The sequence below is a fragment of the Thamnophis sirtalis genome, unplaced genomic scaffold (assembly GCF_051295495.1).
Source record: "Thamnophis sirtalis isolate CommonGarterSnake01/CBP01778 unplaced genomic scaffold, rThaSir2_p1.2 scaffold_3, whole genome shotgun sequence".
Classification (NCBI taxonomy): domain Eukaryota; kingdom Metazoa; phylum Chordata; class Lepidosauria; order Squamata; family Natricidae; genus Thamnophis; species Thamnophis sirtalis.
In genome coordinates, this window is record NW_028261383.1 from 129424125 (window position 1) to 129452062 (window position 27938).

A 27938-nucleotide genomic window follows, 5' to 3' on the forward strand; every position below is an offset into this window, starting at 1 on the left:
CGGGCGACTACAACTTTCAGGGAGCTGGGAAGGAACGGGGAGTTAGGGCTCCTCTCATTTAACCGTTGACGTCCTTGACTAATCCAATCGCCTGAATTCCCTTACGCGCTAAAACACAAATTCAGCCATGAGATACCCGACCCTCGCTAAGTATAAGAAGCATCGCCCCGCGATAAAAGCAGGAAGTTCCTCTCGCCGTTTTTCCTTCCGGCAGAGGAGGGAGGCTTTGCCGGGCGGCCGGGAAGAAGCCGCCCGGCCTCTTTCTTCCGCGCTGTCGTTTCCGAGGGGGGCCGGTTCGAGGTTACGCCCTCCCACGCGGGCCGGATTGAAATGACGGGTGCGTTCTCTGAGGGGGGCTCAGTGGCCCCGCCTGGGCTCAGCCACGCCGCCTCAGGGTCGGGTGCCATCGGGGCTCCGGCAGAAGAAGGGCTCGGGCGGGGGGAAGGGAGAGGAGGGGGGGGGAGGCTGAGGCGCCGGAGAAGGGGAGGCTGGTTGGGCTCCTGGCCTGGTTTTTATTATAGAGGGCTGCCCTCTTTGAAGGAGCAAGGCTGGGAGATGAGCTCGGGGCTTGGGCTGCTTTGGCCAAGCGGCAGGACCGTCAGCGGGGTCCCGCTTTGTAAAGTAGCTGCTTTTGGGAAAGGTGAATCTAGATGGAAGCCGGCGTGGGCTTCCCTTGCCGTATGGAGAGACCAGAAGGCACCTACACAGAACCCCTCGCTCTTTCCTCTCTTAAATAATTATAAAGGCGGTCTCCCTATGTAAGCTAGCTGGCTTTCCCCGCTAGACCTAGCGTAGACTAATGCTTGGCCATCATCAAAAGGTAATCCGGTCATATTGAGATGGGCTCCCTCGCCTTGTAAAAATGATTTATGCCAGCTTTGTGGTTATCAGCTAACAGGGCTTTCTCTATTTCCCTAAATAGAGATGGGGGCCTGGGAGGGGAGAGAGAGAAACTAATTGCAAAATAGGTGAATTTCACACACAAGAAACATAGCTGAAGAGGAAATAACTCCCCACACTTAGATTTAAGCTTTGATCCGGCAGATCTGGTTTCCTTGCAGACAAGAAGATGGAAGTGTTTCATGGGGCTGTTTTTTCTAGTTAGCATTGTTTTAATTTGATCTTAATTCCCAAGATAAAATTAATACGCTCTGGTAGGGCAAATTAGATTACCAAGTAATGAAAATTATAATGTAGCATTATAAAGCGGGATCTACAAAATCATAAAATAGTAATCATATAATATAAAAATTGTAGGAAATGTATCCTAAACTATAGAATCCTTGCTGTTCAGCAATTTTGTTAACAAATGTCAAATATAGAATTTAAATAATATAGCTACTATGTAGTGGACAATCACTTAAATATGGGTCAGCAGTGTGCTGCCACTACTAAAAAAGCCAACACAGTTCTAGGCTGTATTAACAGAGGGATAGAATCAAGATCGCGTGATGTGTTAATACAACTTTATAATGCCTTGTTCAGGCCACACTTGACACACTGCATCCATTTTTGGTTGCCACAATGTAAAAAAGATGTTGAGACTCTAGAGTTCAGAGAAGAGCTACAAAGATGATTAGGGGACTAGAGGCTAAAACATATAAAGAACAATTGCAAGAACTGCGTATGTCTAGTTTAATGAAAAGAAGGACTAGGGGTGGCATGATAGTAGTGTTCCAATATCTCAGGGGCTGCCACAAAGAAGATGGAGTTAAACGTATGCTCCAAAGCACCTGAGGACAGCACAAGAAGCAATGGATGGAAACTAACAGAACAATTAATTAGTGGAACAACTTATCTTCAGAAATTCTGAATGCTCCCAACACTGGAAGTTTTGAAGGGATCGGACCACCATTTATCTGAAATGATATAGGGTTTCGTGCCTGAGCAGGGAGTTGGACTAGGAAGACCTCCAAGATCCCTTCCATCTCTGTTATTCTATTCTGATTCTATTCTTATTCCATTCCATTCTAGTTTTTATATAATCTTAAATATATATTAAGGAAATCAACCATGAATCTCCTTTGGAAAGACAGATACTGAAGCTAACGCTCAAATACTTTGGCCACCAAATGAGAAGAGAGGACTCACTGCAAAAGATCCTAATGTTGGGATAGATTGAAGGCAAACGGAGAAGGGGATGGCAGAAGATAAGATAGTGTTATTGAGGTAGTAGATATGCACTTGGGCAGACTCAGGGAGGCAGTGGAGGATGGTGAGGAGAGTCTGGCATGCTGTGGTCCATAAGAGAGTCGGACACGATTTTAGTGGCTGAGCAAAAACAAATACACTTTTAAGTGCACAACAGAACTCTTGATCTTTTTTCTTTTGAATGCTCAGTATTGATCATTTGTGTACTGTATGTAGGTGTTAAGAACACCACAAATAATAGATTGCAATAGTAAATGGGTACCATGTGAAAAAACTAATATCAGTTGTTGAATACAGTTAATGTATATTATAATTACTTTATAAGATGAATAAGAGGATATTAATATTTACTGTTTATATTTCTTCCAGTGAAAGTATGATGCCCAAATCCAAGGGCTTTGAATTTTGGAAAAACACACTGAAAGAGGCCCGTTTTGTGGTTGCTCCCATGGTGGATCAAAGCGAATTGGCTTGGAGACTGTTAAGCCGCCGTCATGGGGCCCACCTATGTTATACACCTATGTTGCATGCTCAGGTCTTTGTCAGAGATGCCAATTATCGTAAGGAAAACTTGTATTGTGAAGTGTGCCCTGAAGACAGACCTTTGATTGTACAGGTAATACTGACCAGATGATTTCAATGGGCTTTCATATCTTTGTTGTGCAGTACATTTTTCTGCATTGTGTGACAATAAATATTTCAGAAGAAGTAATTGTAAAATAATGAATACACCCACTCAAGGACTAATTTCCATAATCCACAGACATTTATTATAGTGATAAGAATTGTAATCTCACCATGTGTGATACAAGTATTAATATGTTGGACTAAGACAAAGAAGACTTAGATTCAAGCCCATCCTCAGTCACTCATGCTCATTAAATGATTTTTGACCAGTCACACTCTCCCAGTCAACTTATTCAACATGGTGATAGTTGTGGGGAAAAGGAATGCTGTCATGATGAAACAAAAAGTTTTAAACTGGAAAGTTATAAACAAATCTTGTCAAGTAATCACAACAACAACAATATTACTTAGATTGGGGGGGACAAGTATATAAAATATTTTGTCATACTTAATAACACAATATAGAAGGCATTCCATAGCATAGTGACCTATTCTTTTCTAAATATCTTAAATGCTTCAGTTATTTTGATGTTAAAATAAATGCTAGCTTACTGTTTGGTTTATATATCTCTTTTACAGTTCTGTGCCAATGATCCAGAAGTTTTTGTCGAGGCTGCCTTGTTAGCTCAAGACTACTGTGATGCAGTTGACCTGAATCTGGGGTGTCCTCAGATGATTGCAAAAAGAGGTATGCCTAAATTGAAATCTAAAGTAATTTAGGCCACAAAACTGCATTCATCGATACAGGACTAGCCTCCCTTGAAAGGAATGAATTAGTAAAGTGCCATCAAGTCCAGCCTAACTCCTTCTGACTACATAACCAAATGCTTGTAATTGTGAACTCTCTAGGAAAAGCCATCTTGTAGATTATCTTCTACTTCTTCTATGCTTGCCATGCGCAGTCATTTTTCTAGTCTAATTTGTCATTTCTTTTCCCCCTAGAATTAATCTTTTTATTTCTCCAATATATTCTCCATCTTTATTCTTGAGCTTGAGGAGAGGAAAAAAACTGTCTACTGCTGTGGCTATTTTGTGAATCTAACATTGGGCCAGTTCCTGTTAGGCTATAATTCTTTGAATTTTCTTTTAGGTCACTATGGAGCATTTCTGCAAGAGGAGTGGGACCTTCTCCAGAGAATGAGTAAGTCCTGAAAGTTCTTCAGCATTGGATGGGACAGGAGGAGAATAGAACCAAAATGCATTAAATTTGTCCTTGGGGCTCCTGCGTAAAGATTTATTCATAACACTGCATCCATCCTATTTGAATGACATAGCAAGCTATAAACATAGATTACCATAGATGGTAACTGGTCTATCTGTCTTGACAATGCAACTAAAAATAATTCTATGGGGTTTGCTGGATGCAGGGTAATTCCAGCAACATTTAACTGGACTCTATCCCCATGCTTCTGCCGCATACAAAGTTGTGGATGTGCTGTCTTGCTAATTATTACTAGAAGAAGACGAAGACTACAGCTAATATAAAATAAAACAACTGACAGCTGATTCCTAATTGCCCAGCAGAGGACAGAAGAGCCACTAAGTTGAAAAGGTGCAGTAGCCAATATGGTAGGTCTTTGGCTCGTATTTTTAAAGCACATTCATTGCTTTCGGGTCACTGACACAGCATTATCCATCCACTATACAGAGTATCCATAGAATCTTTTTGCAAATGTAGAATTGACACACAAAGAGACAATAGGAACTAGTAGTTATTTATTGCAATAATGCAACATATGCTATGCGGTTAATGTATGCAGAGTACCAGAAAATGGGATTGCAGTTATTTGTTCTCCTAGTAATGTAACCTCCGGATTCAGCAAGTTTCTTTCTCTTGTTTTCCAGTTGCATTGGCTAATGAAAAGCTCTCTGTACCTATTACGTGCAAAATCCGTGTTTTCCCAGAAATTAGTAAAACTGTGAAATATGCTCAATTGCTGGAGAAAGCTGGTTGTCAAGTAAGAAATTCATTACAGTCTGTTTTGACGTGTTAATTATATGTATATGTACATATGTATCATGCTATTCTCCTGTGCGCTGCTTGGGGAATCCAAGCATGGGTTAACTTTGTCCATTAGCCTTGAGACTGAGTTATGCAAATTGCTGGCCACGCCTCCTCTGACTGGACTGGTTCAGTTTTTTAACTCAGTCCAGCCTAAAGAGATGCAAAATTATTCTCTCTGGGTTACTAGACAAATTCATCATTATTATTATTCAGCGTGGATTCCCTTCACCAGCTTGAGCTCCTTTCATGGAGCAGTAAATATCTCTACAAATAAGTTCGTTTTCTCTTTGTTTGAAGTGGCAATTGGATGTTAGCGTTCCCGGAGCCTTTGGGGCCAGGGAATCTCTTTATTGGAGGTGAGGGTGTGCCGTTGTTTGTTGTCGCCGCCTTCGTTTTGTCTTGCCGAGGGAGGCTGGGGATCGGTTTGCCACCCCGCACCGCCCGCTCTTGCCGCTGTCCGTCGCCCCCCTCCTTCCCCCCAAGGTTGTCTGGTGACACCATATGGCTGGGCTCCCTGTATTACCTCGAACTCGAGAGCCTCTGGAAGCTGCGGCTGCGGTCGCTGGCAAGATACGAGGCAGGCTTTCTCCATTCTGGCAGCAGCCTTTGTACCTCGCCGATTTGAATCTCCCGCCCCCGCTGTTGGTTGCGGGGGCCATTTTGTAGCCCTTTTCGCGCTGACAAACAGTCTGGCTCGGTGTGGCTTCATTTTCCCGCCCGCAGTGATGTAAAATCACCAGATTCATTGCTCCACAGAGGTTGGTTTGCCACCATTCTACTGTAGCACAAGTTTGATCTCTCACGGCCTCCAGCTTCGATTGCGATCGGCATTTGGTATTTCAGTGAACGTGAGCTTGAGCCCTTTCAACCTAGCTTACATGACCGATTGTTCTATTACCGGGGCAGCGCTGGGGCTTCCACCTCTCCTCAGTTGTTCTCCGATGCCACTGGGGCCTCATCTAGAGTGGGTAGGACCACCACCAGGGCCGCCAGCCACAGATCCCGCGCCATCTCAGTGGCTCCTGCCAGGGCCGCTAAGTGCACCAGTAAGACCAAGAACGAGTCTAGGGATCCCTTAGCCCTCAGGCCACCTCCCATCCTGCTGCCTGAAGGGCCTTCTACTTCCGGCCTAACTGGAATTCAAGGTTGGTCCCCAGACCTCCCTCTCCCTCAGGATCTCACAACTGCAGGATCTGACTCAGGGCTCGTCTGATCCTTCTGAGCCCAACCCAGGCCCGGCCCCCTCCCTCCCGTTCAGGGGCCTCAGCCACTTTTACTCCCAACGGCTGTTGGCAGCAGACCAGAGGATACTTCAGAATTTGACCTCTCCCCTGGGCTCAGGGACATGATTGCCACTGCCATATCTAGGGGAGTGGATGCAGAATTACAGCCTAGGAGTCAACGCTCTAGGAATTTAATTTCTGCCAGAGATTTAGCCACCTCAGGCTGATCCCCCTTCTTCCTTGCCTTCCATCTACAGCGAGGGGTCTGTTTTAGGGGAGGAAGGTGAGATTTTGGATTTAGAGTTATCAGATGATGAAGGTCTGATTCAGGAGAAAGTTCCTTTTTTGGGCCTCTTCAGACCAGCCCTATTTAAATCTCTACTTTATAAAGCCAAGACCACCTCCAATTTGGGGGGAGCAGCTACCCAGGCCAGTACTGAGGTGGGCCTTGATCCAACGTAGCGCTTGTTCGCTGAACAAGTACAAGAACAAGAAGCTATTCCATCACCCAAATTGTTTCTGGACATCATCCAAAAACAGTGGTCCCAGCCTACCACAGTCTCGCCCCCTAGCGATGGTGATAGAAAGCTTTATGCTTCCACTCCGGAATTGGACACCATTTTGCAGTTTCCCACTGTTGACCCGCCGATAGCGGCCTTGGCTTCCCCGGCCCTCATTCCAACTGAGATTTCGGAGGGATTGAATGCTGAGGACCACAAGGCGGAGCTCGTTATTTGCAAAATGCACCAGGCGGCTGCCTGGGCATTGTGTGCCGCTACGGCAGCCTCGTTCTTCAATAGAACTTCCTTAGTTTGGTTAAGACAACTACAGGAGAGGTTAGGTCCAGAGGACTTGCGCCTTCATCAGGATGTAGTCAAACTGGTGGCGGCCTTAGAATTATCTTCGGATATCATGCTCAATGCGGCCAAGTTCGCGTCCCGAGCTGTGGCATTCAACATAACATCTCTGACTACACCATTGGCAGGTGGACGTACGATCCAAATGGCGCCTTGCCTCCACCTCCTTCAAGGGCGGTTCCCTATTCGGAGCAGCGCTGGATCCTATACTGATTGAAACGAGGGACAAGCGAAAGGTACTTCCTTCGACTGCTAGGCGCACGGATTGGAGGCAACAACCGTATCCTCGAAGGCAGCCCTTTCGTATTGGGGAGTTGGGGTACTCCTCCCTCCCCTATGCCCCTCTATCTAATAGATCCTATATCAGTCCCAGGACAGGTTTCAGGACAGAACCAATACTAGGGACAGAGGTAGATACCAACACCAACAGCAGGCCCAGGCTCGGTGGCCCTTTCGTGGTGCCAACAACCGGTCTTTAAGTAGGTACCGGTGAAGCAAAGCTGAGTCTGAGTAAATTGGCACGTAAGCAATGGATATCATGTATAATTCAATCCCCTCCCCTTGGCACCCCATTTCATAGTCCAATAATAATTCACCCAACCGTCAGGTGGGAAATGTCTTCAAAAAGCATCATCAGGGTGGAATGCTGGACAGTTGGCCTTGGCGGGAAACTCCCTTCTTCCACATGCGCAGATAGATAGTCAGGACAGTTCCTAATAACAATACAGTACATAATGATTCCCCTCCCAAATACCATGCCCCCCCTCCCCGTTTCAATGGCAGCCGAAAAGCAGCAGCAAAGCAGAGGCTGACACATATGTTGATACTCATCGACAATGTGGCCTCCAAGGCGCATGTCAACTGCCAAGGGGGCACGAGGTCCAAATCCCTGACGACGGAAGCAGAACGTCTGCACCACTGGGCAGAAAACCATCTGTTGTCAATCCGAGCGGAACACATATCGGCCTCTGCGAACGTCCAAGCAGACTGGTTGAGCAGGGCCACGGTGGATCAAGTGGAGTGGTGCTTGCATCCAGCCCTGTTCCAAGAACTGTCCTGCCACTTTGGTCACCCGCAGGTGGACCTGTTTGCTCAACCCGACAAAACACACCTGCCGCGATTTTACACCAGGTTCCAGGTACCAGGGGTGGAAGGCACCGACGCCCTCCGCAGCCCTTGGGCCTCCTTTATGCCTTTCCGCCTCTGCCAATTGTACTGCTGGTCATCCAGAAGATTCTGGCAGAATGGGTGGAAGTGCTGCTGGTCACACCGATGTGGCCACTGCGCCCCTGGTATGCAAACCTCGTCCATCTGTCTATCTCACATCCATGGAGAATTCTGGACAACCGGATATCCCTCTTGCAAGGAGCCCTTGTCCACCCTAATCCACGACTGTTACAGTTAGCCGTGTGGCACGTGAGAGGGCGATCCTGAGTCAGCAGCATTTCTCTGATAAGGTCATCTCCATGATCCAGGCGGCTCGCTGCCCATCAACAACCCGCATCTACGAGGCTACCTGGCACACCTTCTGCAGATGGTGTCGAGCAACAGGTGCAGACCCAACCAGGGCAACCATAACGCAGGTATTGGACTTCCTACAGATGGGCATGGACAAAGGACTAACACCTACCCTCCACCGTCAAATTGTGGCTCTGTCTACTGTGATTGGCGGTGGGCAGGGCCACCCCCTATCTCAACCCCCGGGGGTGCGGGCCTTCCTGAAGGGAGCAGCGAACCTTAGTCCGCCTATCGTTCATCGCTACCCCACCTGGGACCTCTCCCTAGTACTCAGTGCCCTTACGGTGGCTCCATTCGAGCCTATTCAGACCATCTCCCTCAGGTTACTGACTCTTAAGACTATCTTTTTAGTAGCTATTACATCAACCAGGCATGTGTCTGAGTTGACGGTGCTCTCTGTCTGGGATGACATCTGCATTTTCCATCCGAGCAGGGTCATACTACGTTTGGACCCGACCTTTCTTCCAAAAGTCAACTCGTGGTTCCACAGGTCACAAGATATCACTCTCCCAGATTTCTGTCCACGGCCATCTCACCCCTGAGAACGGCGTTGGTATCATCTCGCTGTTCGCCGTTCACTTCGCCGCTATGTGCGACGCACGGCGTCATTCAGAAGGACGGAGACCCTGTTCGTGTCTAGGGGAGGCCCAGTTGTATCTGTCCGCCCCGTGCCAACTCAGTGAAGCGGTTGACGTGATGTGTCAGTGCCTGGAGGCTGTTAGGGTCTGGATGGGGGTAAACAAGCTTGCGCTCAATCCAGACAAGACTGAGTGGCTGGTATGTTTCCCTCCCAAAAATTGGCTAAGTATTCCATCGCTCAGGCTGGGGGGTGAAATTCTACGCCCCTCAGACAGGGTTCGCAGTTTGGGAGTCCTCCTGGATCCACAGCTGACCTTAGAACATCATTTGTCGGCTGTGACCAGGGGGGCATTTGCCCAGGTTCGCCTGGTGCACCAATTGCGTGAGGCACTCGCAACAGTCACTCATGCCCTTGTGACCTCAAGACTGGACTACTGCAATGTGCTCTACATGGGGCAGCCCTTGAAGAACATTCGGAGACTTCAGCTCGTCCAGAATGCAGCCGCACGAGCGATCGTGGGTGCATCTCGGTACACCCACGTTACACCTATCCTCCGCGAGCTGCACTGGCTACCGATTGGTCTCTGGATACGCTTCAAGGTGCTAGTCGTCACTTATAAATCCCTTCATGGTATTGGACCTGGGTACTTGAGAGACCGCCTGCTGCCAATTACCTCCCAAAGGCCCATTAGATCCCACAGATTAGGACTCCTCCGGGTTCCATCTACTGGCCAATGTCATCTGGCTACTACCCGGAGGAGGGCCTTCTCTGTGGCTGCTCCGGCGCTTTGGAACGAACTCCCCGCAGAGATTCGGACCCTCACCTCTCTCCAGGCTTTCCGCAAAGCTGTTAAAACCTGGCTGTGCCGGCAGGCCTGGGGTTGATGAGTTCCCTTCCCCCCTTGAATTGTGTGACTGTTGACTGTCTTTTTAAATTCTCTTTGTACCTTGTTTGTTGTATTCCCTTCTTGTTTACCCCCCCCCCTTGGGTTTGTTAGCTGCCCTGAGTCCCTCCGGGAATAGGGCGGCATATAAATACAATAAACCTTATGACCTTATAACCTTTCCAAACCTGTCATCATCGGCCAAAAGGCATCATTGCATACCATCGGCCGCTGATTGAAGGCGTGTATTGCCTTAGTCTACGACTGTCAGTCCCAACCGGTTCCCAGTCGCATCACTCCCCATTCCACCAAGAGTGCGGCCAGACGGCGGCCTGGTTAGGTAACCCTAACCTGGTCATCGCCGTCACCCTTTATCTGTCACTACAAGGTGGACGTTTATGCCTCGGCTGAGGCATCCTTTGGAGGGTGCGTGCTGCGAAGGGTAGCTTCTTCGGCTACGGCACCAGACCAGCCTCACTCCCGCCCCTGAAGTCTATTACTTTGGCATGTCCCATGTTTGGATTCCCCAAGCAGTGCACAGGAGAACAACTGTTGATTTACCTGAACGGTCCTTCTATGTGCGCTGCGAGGGGAATCCAAACCCGCCCTCGGCTTCGGCTGTTCTGGGCCTGGACTTCCATGTTTTGCTATGACATTCTGACTTACCTTGACTTCTAGACTTATTTTGCTTCTCTCAAGCTGGCTGATCCTTCGTGCAAAACTGAACCAGTCCAGTCAGGAGGCGTGGCCAGCAATTTGCATAATTCAGTCTCAAGGCTAATGGACAAAGTTAACCCATGCTTGGATTCCCCTCGCAGCTCACATAGAAGGACCGTTCAGGTAAGTCAACAGTTGTTCTCTTTCAGCTTAACAGTTATGCAAAGTTCAGAAAAGCAGGAAGGAAAATGTAAACCAAGACATAAATCAAACATGAGAAAATGTTAATTTACACTGATACTGTTCATTCTACTTCTCCGCATTTTATCCTTGATATCCCCTGCTTTCACCACATATGTGCATAGTTTTATACATTGCCTTTATTGATTTAATTTCTATCTTTTTGAGAATGACATAAAATTTATTCAACTGTTGCTTTTCAGTTTTCTTCTAAGTTTGTTCACTTATATCTATTGGCTTGGCTATTTGATGTTCATTCTCTACACATGATCAAACCACATCGGCATATTTTTAAATACATACAATTACTCACTTTGGTGTTCAGATCACATCTATTAACCACTCATTAATTATTGACCACATCTGTTCTTATTTTACAACCCTTGCTTTTTAAGAAATCTTTTGTCCCCTGCATTTAACTTGTTTCCATGTTTTTCTTGACATAGCCATTTCTCATTTCTGTGCAGTGAAGTGGGCAAATGTGCTATTACTCATAGTCAATTTTGCTTGTTCCAACAAACATTTATTCCTACACCAGAAACATGGTCTGTCTGTCAGCATTTACATATTTTAACATTTCCTCTCCATTTTCTAAACCTTAGTAAACATTCTACCAAAGTTTGCAAATTCTACTCCTTTTTTAATTGTTGTTTAGAAATTCCTTGCAGTTGTCCAGTCTGTTGGTTAAATGCAACTATCTTGGTCTGTGATTATTCCTCATTACATTATAAAGTCAGTTAACATTTACCGCTAACATAACAATTATTTGGGTTCAGAGCCAACCATTCAGAATTACACTGTAATGCTTTACATGGCAGTGTATATAGGCTCTGGGTTTGCAAGCCGCCCACAGTCATTTTGGTGGGATGTTACAGACCTTAGTCATACTTGTGCCGTATGCAGCATTCTGCCTAGTTAATACCCTAGAAAGGTTAATACTGATCAATTTTGGCATTACAAATGCAACTAAAGCTCAGTTTTAGCTCAGGATAACTAATATGGCTAACATACTGCTGAACTCATTCCATTAACTAGGAGGTATTCGCAATATAATAGTACACAAGTCAAAATATTTAATATGGTTTGATGTCAGTAACAAGTTATTAATCGTCTTAGATAAAATAGACGTGGATGTTTCATGCTTCAATAAGCTTATTTAGTACTTGAGGAAAAATATTCAGATAGTCCTCGCTTAGCAACTTCCCTGTTTAGCCACCATTCAAAGTGATAAAGGAACTGAAAAAGTCGCTTTATGACTGTTCCTTATACTTCTGACCATTACAGCATCCCGACCAGTGGTGGGTTACAACCGGTACACCCCTGTATGAGCGTACTGTTGCCTGCCAGGAGCACCAGGTACCATTCCAGTACGGTGTTCTGGAGGGCCCGCCCACCCACCTGCACTCGTTACTGATATTTGATTTTTTCAGGGCTTCTGTGCATGTGAACGGAGCGTATGGCGCCTGCGCAATGCTCCACTGAGCAGCTGGAGCGTCACGGAGGCGTCGCAGGCGAGAAGTACACATGTGCATGTTACGCACGTTCATGTGAATGCCCGGCCCTGTTGCACTGTACCGGTTGCAAAAGGATTTGGAACCCACCACTGATCCCGACAGACATGTGATAGAGTTTCAAGCACTTCACAACTGGCAGGCATTTACAGTTGTTGCAGCATCTCATGGTCACATTTGCTATTTGTGCACTTCACAGCCAGCTTCTGTCAATGGAGAAGCTGGCAGTGAAATTACAAGCTGCAGTCACATGACATCTTGCTTCATGACCATAGGCGATCTGTTTAATGACCACAGTGGAAGAGGTCATAAGTCCATTATGTTCACATGATGCATTGCTTAAATGTCACATTGCTTAGGGATGGAACCCCATTTGTGGTTGTTAAGCAAGGACTACCTGTGCAGCCAGTCCTCGACATACAATTGTTTGCTTAGCAACCATTTAAAGTTACAGTGGCACTGAAAAACGTGACTTATGACCTGTTTTCATACATGACTATTGCAGCAGCATCATGGTCACATGACCATTGGCAATTGGTGTGTATTTTTGATAGTTGCATGTGATCACTATTTGTAACCTCCCCAGCTGGCTTTCAACAAGCAAGGTCAATGGGGAAAGCCAGAGTCACTTTATGACTGCATGATTCACTTAACAACTGAAGTGATTCGCTTAACAGCTGTGACAAAAAACTTATAAAATGGGGCATAACTCATTTAGCAACTGCCTTGTTTAGCAATAGACGTGGTCAGGTTCAATGGTGGTCCTAAGTTGAGGACTATCTGTAATGTCATCTGAAGAAATTGGAGGTGGAATTTGGAACTCCTGACTTTTTTTAAAAAAACCCAGCTAGCATTACAGAAAAATGAAATGTTTTCTAAGATTGTTTGTCTCATTCACACTGAAAGACAAATACAATTTTGTTGTAGCTTCTAACTGTCCATGGGCGCACTAAAGAACAGAAAGGACCTCTTGTTGGTGTGGCTTCCTGGGAGCACATACATGCTGTGAGGTAAATACCCATAGCTAACCTGAGGAAAGGACCCTGTACTTCTGAATGTATGTAGATTGATTCACTGCATTTGTATCTCATCTTTTAGATAATTACTGCCTCTCAATGGGTGCACACGAAGTGAAGCAAAGAAATTGACTCTCTTTAAATTTACTTTCTGCAGAAGGCGAGACTTATTAGAGAAGCGGAATAGAGGGGCTAAGAAAAGCAGGAGATTAGTTTCTCACAGCTAGAATGAAATGAAATTGTGAGCCACTTACTGGCATTTAAGTTGATTTTCCTTTCCTGTTACTCTTTTTTGACTACCTGTTCTTGAACTATGACATCTTGACCAATGGGAAAGGCCAGAGGATTCTGCCCTTTAATTCTCTGAACACACATAATTATCAGTAGAACTTGAATATTTCATCTTGGAAGGAATATTGTATCTTGGAAGGGAGAGACAAGGTTCTTTCTTTTGGTCCTCAGTTCAGTGTAAGTTAGGAGGTTTTATTTCCTAGGCATTGAAAGCCTTCAATTTAGAGAAAATATTGTCTGGTGAGTCTAAGAGTTTGCTGCTCTTAAAAGTTTTTGATTTCTATTTATGCATTATCTTTCCTTTTCCATTTGCTGTCATAGAAAGGCTGTAAAAATCCCTGTTTTTGCAAATGGGAACATTCAATACCTCAAAGATGTGGAACGGTGTATTCAGAAGACAGGAGTTCAGGGCGTGATGAGCGCAGGTAGGAAAGAAAAAGAAACTCTTCAATCTCACTGTTGAGGTTAAATGATACAAATTACTCTTGCTCGTCGTGTGGTTATCTAGTGTTTCTCTTGCTTTCATTATCCTTTAAAACAGTGATTTAAATCTTCCGAGCGGAGACCAGCGGGGCCAGATATGATAAACATAATCCTCTGTCAGGACTCCTGGTGTCTTTACGGACATACCTGTAGTGATGTAATACTCTTGCAACAATATTGAAGTGGGTGTCTCATTGCTATTCCAGTTGTTGTTTCTTCCAATCTACTGTACAGACTTGGTGGCACATCCAAACATTAATACTGATCATTGGAAAAATAGGATAGTTACTGTAGTGGATAACTCACACAAAGGGTACCAACAACTGAAGAGGACTCAAAATGATTAATTTCTAAAGCTAGCAGTTAATAGCAATAGCACTTAGACTTATATACTGCTTCATACTGCTTCATAGCCCTCTCTAAGTGGTTTACAGAGTCAGCTTATTGCCCCCAACAATCTGGGTCCTCATTTTACCCACCTCAGAAGGATGGAAGGCTGAGTCAACCTTGAGCTAGTGAGGATTAAGCTCCTGGCAGTCGTCAGAGACATTGGACTGGCATCCAGATGAATCAGGAAGAAGAGCTCCAAGGCCACATAGACTTAACATGGAATCTTGATGAAAGAATGCATATCAGTGGTGCTTCCTGGAGGTACGACCGTTCCAGTAGTAGCCAGGAATAGCGACCACTGTACCGGTTCTGTGGCTCGTTTGGCCCACCCACCCGCATTCCATTGCTGTTTATAATGTGACCGGCCAATTGCGCAAGCCTGCACAACCACTGCTGAGCAGTTGGGTGTCACAGGGCGGTGGCATGCCTATGCTTGCACAGTGCGCATGCCTGACTAGGATGCCCGGCCCCAAGCGCAGTGTACCAGCTGCGACAGAGTTCAGAACCCACCACTGATTCATATGTATTAAAAGGGAACCCATAATGAAAAAATAGCTTTTCTACTAATAACTCTAAGGGAGACATGGGTATAATTCATGGCGTGAAGACTTAATGGGTGCATCCTTTGGAATGCATAGTGCTTTAGTTTAAAAAGCAGAAGAGATCATTAATGTTGTACAACAAGGGGTTGCGTTTTTTTTAGCCGTTTGCAGGCTAAGGAACCTAATAGTTTTTTTTAAACTCCTGGACCCTCTGATTTGGTAAAGCTCCAGTGATAGAAATTTGGCTGAGTTCAAGTGGTCCTCCTCCCCCCCTCCCCCTGTTCAACCCCTTAGTCTTTGAAGGGAACGTATCATGTTCTTGGGTAGTCCTGGGTTCCATGGAGTACAGTTTGAAGACATCTGCCATACAAGATTGGAATGTCTGGCTATTATAACATGCTTATTGATTAGTTTATTTAAATATGAATTTGAGTTTGCATATAAAATCTATTGTTTTAGATGGAGAAACAAAAGATATGAAATATGGTTGTATATACATATTAACACCTCTTAGCTTGCATTTGGATTCTGGAAGAGAAGTACTTTTCCTGAAATATTGGTGATTATCCAGGAGTGTGAAAATGGTTCATCTCAAAATAATTTGATCCCAAAATTTTGCAAAGCGTCCTGCTTTAAAGCAGTCAAGAGGTATTGAAATTTATGTATTTCATTTATTTATAAAATTTATGTGCCACTCATCCCACTATCGAGCAAATATGGGCGGCTAATGAGTATTTTGAACTTGAAATGCTTCCACAATGTGTGAAACAGCTCATTTTGCAAAACCCTTGCTTGAAAGCAGTTTAATATGAAACATTTTGTACACCCCTCCCTATTAATACTAATGAAAGTGATTGAAATCTTAATTTTGAAAAGTCAAGGTAGTCAACTAACTACGCTAACTCTGAAGTTCCATGAGAACATCAGATAAATAAGGCTTCACTAATTTCACAGAAGAGGTAAAATAATAGATTAAAACAATCTCTGTTGTTCTGAAATAGCAAGAAATAGATTTTAATTCCATGCTGCAAAATATGAAAGAATGAGCAACATACAGTTAGCCCTTCTCAATCATCATTGGCACTGGCAACTCCATTACTAGGCAAGGCAGTTTTAACATGAAACATCACCTAACAATGCCCAACTTACCTCATCGGCTGCGGTTGTGGGAGTAAATCATGCATGTTATTAAGCATGACATGACAATAGCACAATTTACAACTTCCTGCTGGCTTTCACATTGATTTGCTGGTTGGAAGCCGTTTATGGAGTTCATACATGGCAATCGTGATGCTGCCACCATTGTAACTGCTTGCTAGTTGTCAAGTCCCCAACATTGAGCAGTAGCTGGATGAACAGTCAGTAAATGAGGACTATCTGTAATTTAGTCACAAATTTGGGTTTCCAGTGTGTGATTGCAGAGGCACCGAGAATATGGAATATTTTGGAATATGGAATATAGTTTGGAAGCAAGAGAAGAAAGTGCTTAACTTGCTCTCCAACTCCCAGCAGCACCAGCTAATTCCCATTGGGAATCCTTCATTCTCTATCAGTTAAGGCAAAACTGCTTACCTTTTTTTTTTTTTTGGATTTTCTTCTTTTAGAGGGCAATCTTCATAATCCTGCTTTATTTGAAGGAAGAAATCCTGTCGTCTGGGAGGTGGCTGAGGAATACCTAGAAATAGTACAGCAATATCCTTGCCCGTTGTCCTATGTCAGAGCTCATCTCTTCAAACTTTGGCATCACACGTGAGTGCTTCTGTCCCAAAGGTGCTTTTTTTCAGGAGGCAACTGGACTTTCTTGTTTTTTTCCTTTGAAAATGTTTAGCCTCTCATCTAAGAAGCTTCTTCAGCTCTGACAGGATAGTGCAGAATGGAAAGATTTATATTCCTTGCAGACAGCTAGTCATTTGCATCCTTTTAGAGGATCATTGAAGGACTTGGAAGTTAATTTGTGTCTTCAGGGTCACCTGAGTGCTCCTGGGTCCTGTAATCTGCAATTCCTCCCCCCCCCCCAAAAAAAATCCATTCCTACTCCCACATCATTCAAAGGATGTTCATCCCAAATTGGATAGCTAAATGTTTGTAGAGATTCTCAGTCATCCAAGTCATAGTTGTTCCAAAGGTGCTTTTTTAGGAGTCCAGTTGCCTCCTGAAAAAGCACCTTTGGGACAACTGTGACCTGGATGACTGAGAATCTCTACAGACTTTGAGTGATTCTGCTGTTCCACCCCTGTTAGTGTAAGGAGCTGAATCTCATGGCAGTGGAGAATGGAAGCTGTATATCTCGTCTGCTAAGATTACCCTGAAATCTCCTCTCCATCACTTGTGTTGGTTTCCCTCAGGTTGCAGGTTCACCAGCAGCTACGTGATGAATTAGCAAAAGTGAAAACACTGGAAGGACTCGTGGCTGTTAACAGGAAGCTGAAGTTGCATTGCCAGGTACCAGCTGATGCTTTGGGTGTTGCAGTAGCCCTGAACTTTTCATGAAGAAAAGCTTGGTATTGTAGGACCTCTCTTTGTCAAACAAGATGAGCTGATGTCTCTTAACAACTTCTTATTACTGACAGTGTAATGATTGCAGCAGATTTTAGCCAGTTGCTTTATTTCTTCCTTCCTATTGCTCCTGGCTCCATTCAGGCCCACTGGGTTTCTTAAAAAATAGAGGTAGCAAGTAGGTGGGTTAGGTGTTGTCTGCTTGGGGACTTACTAAAAACAGAAAAGGAAGTCAACAAAGGAAAGAGGTCCCTGCCACTGCTAGTGTTGCTAGGGCTAAGGGGCGGGCAGAAAGTTTGGCGTGGGCAGGGGTTTGCAGTAGGGAGTTGGAATAGATTTGTTTTGGTGTCTTTGTGTGAGCAGGGGTAAAGGAATTTGTAAGAAAGAGTAAGAGCTGGGAGTTGATTCTTAGAGTAACAGCATTTGTGAGTAAGGTTAATGAAGAGTAGGAAAAAGAGGCAGGGTGAATGACTGGTGGGACAACTTCTGCCAAATGGCTGGCTTGCCTTCTGCAATGAGGGCTGCTATTTCAGCATGCTGCTGTTTCTCAAAATTCCCTATCCAAGAAGGTGAACAATGCTTGATCTAAATTACACTAACCTTCAGGATTATCCACTTAGGGTTACATTCATTGAAGGCATTTGAAGTTTCTTCATCCTCCAAAGGAAACACAATCCTGGGAACAGTCATGACTATATCAAAGAGTTGCACACAAATGCACGTTTATTGGAATCAAATCCAAAGCAATACACAAGCATACTATTTCCACACTCCATTTTCTAGTTTCACCGAATGGCTTAATACCGGAGTCCCCAAACCCACTACTGGGTCTTGAGCCATTTGGAGTCAGACAGTGGAAAGGGTGGGTGAGCACGCATGTGCAAATCCACTTGCATCAGCAGCGGGTGAGCATATGCGCATGCACCATTTACGCAAGCAGCAGGCGTGTTTGCCCAACGTTCACTTAAATGGAGCTGCATGTGCGCACTTGCCTGCCTCTCACCCAGAACCATCCCCTCTACACCTCCCCCTGCCAGTCCACAAAGCCGGAAAGTTGGGGGACTCTGGCTTAATATATTCTCTTGTATTGGTTTTATGCATTGTTTTTATTTTCATTTCTACTCTATCAGGCTAGGGTGGTTCTTCCCTATAAAAATTGAATTTGTCATTTCTTCTGCTCTAAATGTAGGAAGAAATAGCGCATTTGAAGGAAGAAGAGAAGCCAAAGGGAGGATTACCTTTCTTTCATTGGATTTGTCAGCCATACCTAAGACCAGGGTGAGTGCTGATATTGCATTGTTAATTTGACAGATTGATTTGTGCAACATATGCCCTTTATCAAAGTAATCCTGAAGGTAGGGAATATAGTACTGGAATGATAGCTTAAGAAGCCTGTCCATGGCAGTCTGAGTTTTTTTCACTCTGCCATGTAACAGGAGCTGAAATGATAATTGCAACAAGTGATTCTTTCCTCCGAATAGCCATCCTTGTGTGTATTTTGTATAAAATATTTTATTCAATTTTCAATTTTCACATTCCATTTGCAATCATTTATACACAGGGTATTTACTATAAGAAAAGAAGAAAAAAAAAGAAAAAAGGAATAAAACGAACAAATAAAAAGGAAACACAACTCATCATTCACAACCCCACCTAACCCTTGCATCCTCCATACACCCCATCTACCCCCTCCAACTTTCCTTTCTCCCTCTAACACTCCCCTCCTACTTCCCTTTCCCCTCAAACCTTCCTTCTCCCCTTACTCCCCAGACACCCTCCTTACATTCCCCTTCCTTACATTCCCCTTACTCCTTCCTTACTCCTCCCTCTTCCTTCCCTCTACCTCCCTCCTTGGTGTATGCCTTTATTCGAGTGTTGTTTGATCTAATAAAAGTAAAATGAACCAAGGAAAAAAAAGATAATAATAATAATAATAATAATAATAATAATAATAATAATAAAAAAAAAAAAAGGAACCACCGTATATAAATACATTCTTGTTCTTATTAAGACTATGTTAACCCCCCCCACCCCACCCCCCACAATCCCCATCCCTAATCCTCCCGGCTTCCCAGGGCCCACACCTGGCACTACCTTCTATCTAAAATATCTTGTATACATATAGATTAAAAAATAAAAGTAATATATAAAAAAGAAAAAAAAAAAGAAAAAAAAAAAAAGAAAAAAGAAACCACTCTTTGTGTTGATCTCAGCCCCCCATCTTTATCTATGCTTAAATAGTATAAATCATTCTATCTATATTTTATTCTCGTCTCTTACTTCTTTGCTATTTACCCCGATCTTCTGTAGACTCTCCCGTTCCCTTCCTAAACCTCATGATCCCTTCCAATAAGATTTAAGCAGCATAGTTCCTGCCATATATTCAAATATAACTTTACAGACAAGTAATCAAACTTTCCCTTCTAGTAAAATTTAAACAACGTAAATGATCTTTCTTTACCCCTTTTTCAAACCGTAATTCAAAATAATCTAACCAGATTTCCCCTTCTTAGTAAAGTTAAGCAGCATAGATCAGATATTACTTTACACAGGAATCAATTTCTATCTTAAGATAATTCCAACCGACTTCCCCTTCTAGTAGAATTTAAATAACTTAGTTCATTCCACATGCATTTTACCCTCATCCCCCACTTGTCTGATATTTACCACTATCAGATTTATACTAACATTTGTTTAAAATATAGCTCAGAGCGATTTGTAGCATGAATCATTCCACATATTCCAATAATACTTTCAGCAAGAGTCAGTTAACCTTCTGTTTTAAGGTAGTCCCTTCTAACAAAGTTTAAACAACATAAATCATTCCGCATTCTTTTTACAGTTATCTTAAGATAATCCCAAGCGGCTTCCTGTTCTAATACGCTTTAAACAACGTAAATTTTGCCCTCTTCCCTTGCTTGTCTGGTATTTACCACAAATAACGTAGTTCATTCCACATGCATTTTACCCTCATCTCTTGCTTGTCTAATATTTACCACTATCAAATTTATACTAGCGTTTATTTAAAAAGTAACTCAGAACTATAACAACCAACTTTCCCTTCAAATAAAAGTTAAATAGCATGGATCATTTTCAAATAATACTTTCAGCAAGAGTCAGTTAACCTTCTATTTTAAAATAGTCCCATCTAACAAAGTTTAAACAGCATAAATCATTCCGCATTCTTTTAACCACTATCAAATTTATGCTAACGTTACTTTAGAATCTAGCTCAAAGTAGTTTCACCCAGCTTTCCCTTCTGATAAAAATTAGTCCACTTTTTCTACCGGAGAGAGGTCTCAAGCCCCCATTCAGTCCTCAACTTTAGGAAGTCTTTTGAAGTATCTAAATTCTCGATCTGCGTTCTTCTGTTTCTCCGAGGGAGGAGGGGCTGCCCCCTCCATCTTGCAGCCGCATGGCCAGCCGTTTGCTTTCTCCTTCCGCTTGTCTCTCCTCTCTTCCAAGCGCGTCAGGAAGTCCCGCCTTCAGAATCCTACAATAGAAATCTTGAGCCTCCGAAACAGAGTTAAGACGAAATCTTTGATTCTCAAATGTAACCGTGATGCCGGCAGGGGCCTCCCATCTGTATCGAATCTGTTGACTCCTAAGCTCTTTAGTTAAAAAGGCGTAGTCCCTTCTTGCTCTCAACATCTGGAAAGGAATATCTTTGAAGACAATCAGGTCCTGGTCATCAACTCGGAGACAGTTATTATGAAAATTTTGCACAATCGCGTTTCTAGATTCTTTTGTAGAGAAATGTATAATTATGTCCCTCGGGAGCTGTCGCTGTTCCGCTATCAATGAGTTCTGGCGATAGATTTTCCGAATCTGCCAATCAAAGTTAAGTCCCGGGCTTCCCAGCGCATGGCTGAAGGCTTCAGCAAATGTCTGTTTTAAATTCTCTTGCTCCTTTTCACGGAATCCTCTGACTCTAATTGCAAATGCCTTCCTATTAAAATTTAGCATCATAAGCTGTTCTTCGTTATTTCTAATTTTTTCTTGTAAAATTTGAATATTGGTAGTCAAATTAAAATTAGCCTTCTCCAGACTTTCCAATTTGTTTTCTATTTCAGCAGAGTAATCTGACAGGGCAGACACAGCTGCAAAAGTATTCGCCTTCATTTGATTAACTTTAGATTTTAAATCATCATATAATTCCAATACAAATTCCCTAATTTCTTTCTTAAAAGCGTTAAGCATTTTATGGAGATATTCCTGTGTTAAAAGTTCCCCAGCAGAAGGCATAGGAGACAAAGGCTGTGTTTCCAATGAGGATTCTTTAAATTCTTTTGTAGCAAGACGCTTCTTTGATTTGGGTGGCATAATAAATAAGCAAGTAAGCAGAGCTTCGCTCCCCTCTATTTCCAAAAAAGAAAAATTTATTTTGTTAAGGAGCAGTCTGCAGGAAGATAACACCGGCTAAGTATATCAATCATCCACGGAGAGAAATCGCCATTTTGAGGTCTATTTAGACAAAGAAGTCTCTAAGACGAATGGTGCTGGTATTTACGATAGTACTGAAAACATAAATCTCACAGGGGTGGGACCCGCCCGTATCAATTCTAGCTTGAAAAAACTTTGTCTTGTCCTGGGGGGGGCTAGCCTGTCTGGGGCTGCCAAAAAAAAAGGCAGCTGAGAAGAAATGGCTGGAGATAAGAGCTCCGCTTCGGCCGGAACTAATCTCTTTCCACAGCCAAAAAAAAAAAAAGGCTGTGGTTTACGATTAGATCCTAACCTACGGGGCTATCCTCCCTGCCCCTTTCTTAGCCAAAAAGGGGTGCTATCTATGATCTTATTTAGATATACAGACCAGATCTCTGAGGAGTTCGGTGGAGCCCTCCTCGGCAACAGGCCACGCCCCCCGGAAGTCCCATCCTTGTGTGTATTGAGGTGTACATGTATGTTACTCCTTGGGGTCCCAGCATTTTCCTCTAGGCTTGTCCCACTCTAACGCAAGAGAGGAGAGTATTACTACTCACATTTAGTGGAATTGTTTTATGCAGCGTAGCTACTTGGAAATAATATAAATTGATGTCCTCAACTTTCTTTGTTAATTAGAGCAGTAAAGAGGAGCATTGTGAGCCACAACATTTTTGAAAGAGTTGATGTTGAAGTGAATTTAAAAAAAAAAAATTGGTATACCCTTCCTGGAGAGTATTTTTTAAAATCTCTGTTTATGTAACCATTTATAACTGATTTTTGTCAGTGTTCATCCGGTTAGTCTTCTCTCCCATGACCTCATATCTCTTCTACAATGGAACAAAGATCGCAGGAGAACATGTTTAAGAAGCTTCTGTAGGGTCCTAAATTGGTGGTATTAGCAAAGTAAGTAATTGTTGCCCTGCATTTTAGATGTTTTCATATTCAACCTTCACAGGCCTAAGGAAACGTGCAACAAAAATGCTGCATCTGGCATAGAAGGAACTACTCGGGGGAAACGAGCTCTGGAGGATGAAGAAGATGGAAACTCTGATTCTCTTTCAAAAAACAAACAAAAGAAGAAGTTAAGGAATCCCAACAAAAGCTTTGATCCCTCATTAAAACGTAAGTTATAAAGCTGTATATAATGCAGTTGATGGGTATAACTATAGTAAAAATGGAAGCATCAGGCATTTATGTTTCTAAAATATCTCTTTTCAAGCATAGGGAACAGAATTTCTCAAAATTTCTGCAACAACAGGTCACCAAATAAACATTTGGAAAATGTGCAATTAAACAAATAGTCCCTCTTTGTATTTAAGTGCATGGCAAGGGTAGATGGGGGGACAGGGATTTCTTAGCATCAGGTTGGACAATAAAGGAATATTAAAAATAGATAAGCATAAAATCAGCTTTCAACTCAGAGATGTAAAAAGATCTTAAAAATATGTTGTTTGTTATTTAAAATAATTAAGTGCATTCTGCTTTTTATGGTTAACCCTTCATCAACAATATACTAAGCACCAATTATACAACTTTTATAATTTCTCCGTCCACTTACCAATATTTTTTTCTTTTTTAAAATGCTTGTTTGTTTTTTAATGATTAAATAAAAATACATGCTACCATGCTAAGGGAGTAATTGCATCACACATTTTGATATTCCTGAAGTACTGAGACAACAAAAGCACTGAGCATGTTCTATCAGTGGATACTCTGTTGGTTGTGGAATATTTTTAACTGTTGTTCAAAGTCTCTATAAGAACAGTTTTAACTGACAAATGTAATACTTAGTTGTCTTGTTCTCTATATTTTATTTCCTCTTCAATAAATCTGTTACGTCTTTTAGCTAATAGTGGAACATTTAATTTCAAAAGCTATTTGAGGCAACATCTTAATTAGGCCAGCTGAATATTGCAAAAGAGTTGCAAGCAGAAATACTATCCCACTCTTTTGTAACTTTGTTAGCCTTTTAAAGGTGTTGCCTTCAACGGGTATTATATTTTTTCCATCACTAGCATCTCTTCCTAGTTTTTTATTTAAATTAGGGTACTTTAAAAATATATTTTAAACTATTTTTTCCACAATTGTTTTTAAATTCAAGAGATAGAAATTGTCACTTTCTAGGAGAAATGTTTTAAATAATCTGAAAACTAATTCATTTTTCCTTGTTTCAGCTAAATATGCAAAGTGTGATCAGTGCGGAAATCCAAAGGTGAATCTTTAAATATTTCATTAATGCGCTAATCGTTACAACCTGGAGTGGAATGATAAATGCTTAAAAATGTTGTGTGTTGAGCCAAGGGACCTGCTGCAACATAGTTTCAATAATATTCCTCCCAGTAAAATTGCAGTCCAGGACAAATCCTAAAAATTTAAATGATTGAATCCTCTAGTCTTTAAAATAAAGTGATAAGCACTATGTTAATAAGAAATTAATTATCATGTCTTTGGTATAGGCTTAAATGCTGTATGATGCTTGCTTGGAAAGGTAGGCCAAAAACGCACTGTCTCAAAGTCAGACTTCTGCTGGTTTCATGAACAGCTGTCTTAGAAGCCATACAGCATATCCTAGTCTAACCTACAGCCCTGTTATTTTCTAGAAGATTCCCATGCAAGTATGAACTGGGTCTGACCCTGCTTGGCAAAATCAGTTTAGTCCAATGAAATATCACTTAGAACAAGCAAATTTTACTAAATTATCTGGAAATGTACTGCCACCTACAGGAAGCACTTTATATCACTTCTCTTAATTTAAAAAATCTTCACTCCCAAAGCATAGTACAGCCAGTCTTCACCTACCAATTGCCTCATTTATTAATAGTTGAAGTTGCAACAGTGTAAAAAAAAAATGCTTTTGCAACCAATCTTTGCATTTATAACTGATGCAATATCCTACAATCATATCATCACCAACTCTGTGCTTCACTGGCTTGGCAACAAACAGAGTTAATACAGAAGGCAAACATAAAATATGTTAGTTACGTGATATTTCACTTAACTCTGGTGGTTTGCTTAACTACCAAAGGGGTAGTGAGGTCATAAGACTGTAATGGTCACATGATTTTTGCTTAGCAACTGCAGCACTTAGTAATGGAGTTGCTGGTCCCAATTGTGGTTGCTAAACAAGTATTACCTGTAAAGAGAAGCATAATGCTGTCCAAATCTATGATGGATTCTTTAAAATTTTCTGTATAGAAGCAATAGATAGACTAAACAAGAAGGAATAGATTTATATCCATAAGGAAGTTGACTCATAAACCATCTGCTGTGATTGTAGCAGGGGTGGGTTTCTCGCCCCGTTCCAACCGGATCGGTTGGAACGAGGCCGGCGGCGTCCTCACGCACGCACGCGGCGCACGCGTGCACACACGCGGCGCATGCGTGCACACGCGTCTGTGCGATGCTCCAGCTGCTCCTGGAGGATCGCGCAGGCGTTCTGCGCATGCGTGGAAAGCGCGAAATTCAAAAAAAGCGGGTAAGGAGCGGGCGCGGGTGTGCGGGCGCTCGCGGGCGCGGGGGGGGGGGCTTCGCCGTTCCCGGAAGTTACTTACTTCCGGGTTCGGCGACCAACCGGATCACAGGGACCGGTGCGAACCGGTTGAAACCCAGCCCTGGATTGTAGTGAAAAATCAACTATTGGCTCTCTTTTCCCAAAGACAATTATAGACAAATAATATAGTGACATCAACATCTGCTCAAGAAAAATATGGCATTTATTACTGATGTGGTGGATTCATAACTCCCTAAACATTTGAGTTTGTTGTGCTTTTGGCTTGTGTATGTGTATATTTTATTGGTCAGTGGACCTAATAGATTTTACTTCCACCAGATTATAAAAATTATTCTAAAAATTATTCTAAATCTAATCCCATCTTCTGAAATACAAACATATCAGCAACTCTTTTCAGATGATGGAACATTAGCTGTTTTCATCTTGGGAAAACTTGAGATCATCAGGATAATCCATAACCTGCAGTGTTTCTTGACACTACTCTGTTGGGGAGGAGAAGGGGGGGGGCAGAGTTCATGTATTAAGGTTATTTTTCAGTAGGATGTTTCTCCCAATGTAGGTATGGTAATTTGTCTGCACCATAAAGTTAGTATTATAATCTTTAGTCCACACCTGTACAGTTTGGGAGTAGATGGCTATTTTGTCCAAATACTTAGATGGGTGGGAAGTGTTGGCAAGAGTCAATGTTTTAATGATAGTGATGTGATTTGCCACAGTGCGTAAGGCTTACCTAGATTCTTCTAAAATTGATGTGTCCACTTTGTCACGGTTCTAGATCTTTAAATAAATCTGCATGACACAGACACATTTTAAAAGGTTTCAGCAAAGCCTGGGAGGCTTTAAACAGATGGGTATCTCTCTTGTAAATCTTGCCCATTTTTCCTGGATTAGCAGTGAATCCTATTAAAGGGAGGGTGAATTATTTTTTTCTTATGAAATGGCAGTCTATTAAGAATTTCTCTGTGTGTGTGTTTTTAGATTCGTTTCACACTTTAGTTCAGGGACTACATAGAACTTTAACTACCCCCACATACTGGCAATGTGATATCATATGAAAACTGAACTAATTTGCATCTCTTCCTAGGGTAATAAGTGTGTATTTAATCTGTGTCGAGGCTGCTGTAAGAAAAGAGCTTTCAGAGAGACAGCAGATTGTCCTGGTGAGTGCCTATGTAACCAAAACTCAGTTTTTCAAAATAAAAAAGTACTTCTAAAGGGAGAAATTTTAAAGTCAGTGGCATGATTTTAGACTTAAAAACATACAGCTTACACTTCAAATACTATTTATCCCAAAGCCAAATCAAAAATATTTCCTGAAAATAACATGCTTAATTTAATACAATCAAAGCAGATTTTCTTACTTCTTTATCAAAAGAAAAAAAGGTCACATCCAAATTATGGTATGACAGTGATACCCTTTATTCCCCAAATAGCCCTAGAATGTATTAATAACCACAGTCAGCTAAGCTATTGTCCTGTATATAAAATTAGTTTCAAAATAATTCTCTCTCTTGAAATACTAATTACTATCATACTCTTGTGGTTTTATTTTCAGCTGATGTATTTGATTTAGGAGCTAAATTGTAGGATTTTTTAAAAAAAATTATGAAATTTGAAAGCACACTACTTTTAATACAAAAGTGACATTCTTTAATCAAGTCACACAAAAATAACTCACAGAATCAGATCAGCTAGTGATCATGAATAAATATTTCTGTAACTTTTATAGAGAATTCTTTCTGTCATAAAGATATAAAATTATTGAGGTTTTTTTACTTTCCCTTTAAATAATCACCTTCTGCGCAGTGGCTTTTAAAAATTAATGTCTATCCCATTTCAGCCATTTAATCATAGTAATAGTGCCATTTGTATTTGGGGTCATTTTACTTTTCTGCTCAATGCAGCAACCTTCTGAATGGAATCTTTTCCATTTCTTATTCTTCAACTGCCAGCCACCCAGAATGTATTTTCTTTTTCTTTTTTTTTTTCTTTTTTAGGTCACGGTCTGCTTTTTAAAACCAAACATGAAAAATCTATTTTGTGGAAAGATGGCCAATCCCACATAGAAAATATTAAGCGGACGGCACAGCAAGGCGAGGTGGAGGAAGCGATGTTGCTTAAAGAAGCTATCAGTGGTGTGGCATGAAACCTTGGAAAGCCCTCCTGGATCTTCTGTCTGTCCTCCCTCCTCCCGCCCTGGGCCAAAGAAACCTCTGCTTCCAGAACACAGCTGTTGACACCACAAGGCCTGTTTTAAAATTAATGACAAATTTTACTTAAGAAAAAGTTACTTTCTCAGGGAAATGTCCTGCAATGGAAATAAAAGGATGCAATTAAAGTTTTCATGCTGTGTTGAAAAGACTTCAAAGACTGAACCAGAAGTACTGGCCTTACAATGCTGCATTGGAGACATCTTTAAAGACATGACCTGCCTGTTTTAAACTTTATGTATGGTTTTAAAATTGGCAAATAAACCTTTTATAAAAGTAGTTTTTTGGACTATTATAACTAAAATACAATTAAGGCACAGTATGT

The 27938-nt window shown here is 42.2% G+C and overlaps 1 protein-coding gene across 1 annotated transcript; it reads left to right on the top strand.

The window, feature by feature from the left end:
* The first annotated feature begins 222 nt into the window (after positions 1-222).
* DUS1L (dihydrouridine synthase 1 like) lies at positions 223-27892 on the top strand. Its single transcript, XM_087710050.1, has 14 exons — positions 223-337; positions 2521-2767; positions 3358-3466; positions 3869-3919; positions 4624-4736; positions 13180-13262; positions 13881-13984; positions 16579-16723; positions 17320-17416; positions 18660-18748; positions 22848-23014; positions 24067-24104; positions 26488-26563; positions 27401-27892. The coding sequence occupies exons 2-14, from the start codon at positions 2528-2530 to the stop codon at positions 27547-27549; spliced, it is 1461 nt and encodes a 486-aa protein (XP_087566176.1). The 5' UTR covers positions 223-337; positions 2521-2527; the 3' UTR covers positions 27550-27892.
* Positions 27893-27938: the final 46 nt, after the last annotated feature.

Excerpts from the sequence above, each read along its gene's own strand:
- DUS1L (XM_087710050.1), top strand. The coding sequence starts at position 2,528 with ATGATGCCCAAATCCAAGGGCTTTGAATTTTGGAAAAACACACTGAAA. Across the intron at positions 4,737-13,179 it reads TGGAGAAAGCTGGTTGTCAA|CTTCTAACTGTCCATGGGCG; the intron begins GTAAGAAATTCA and ends ATTTTGTTGTAG. Across the intron at positions 23,015-24,066 it reads CTTTGATCCCTCATTAAAAC|CTAAATATGCAAAGTGTGAT; the intron begins GTAAGTTATAAA and ends TCCTTGTTTCAG.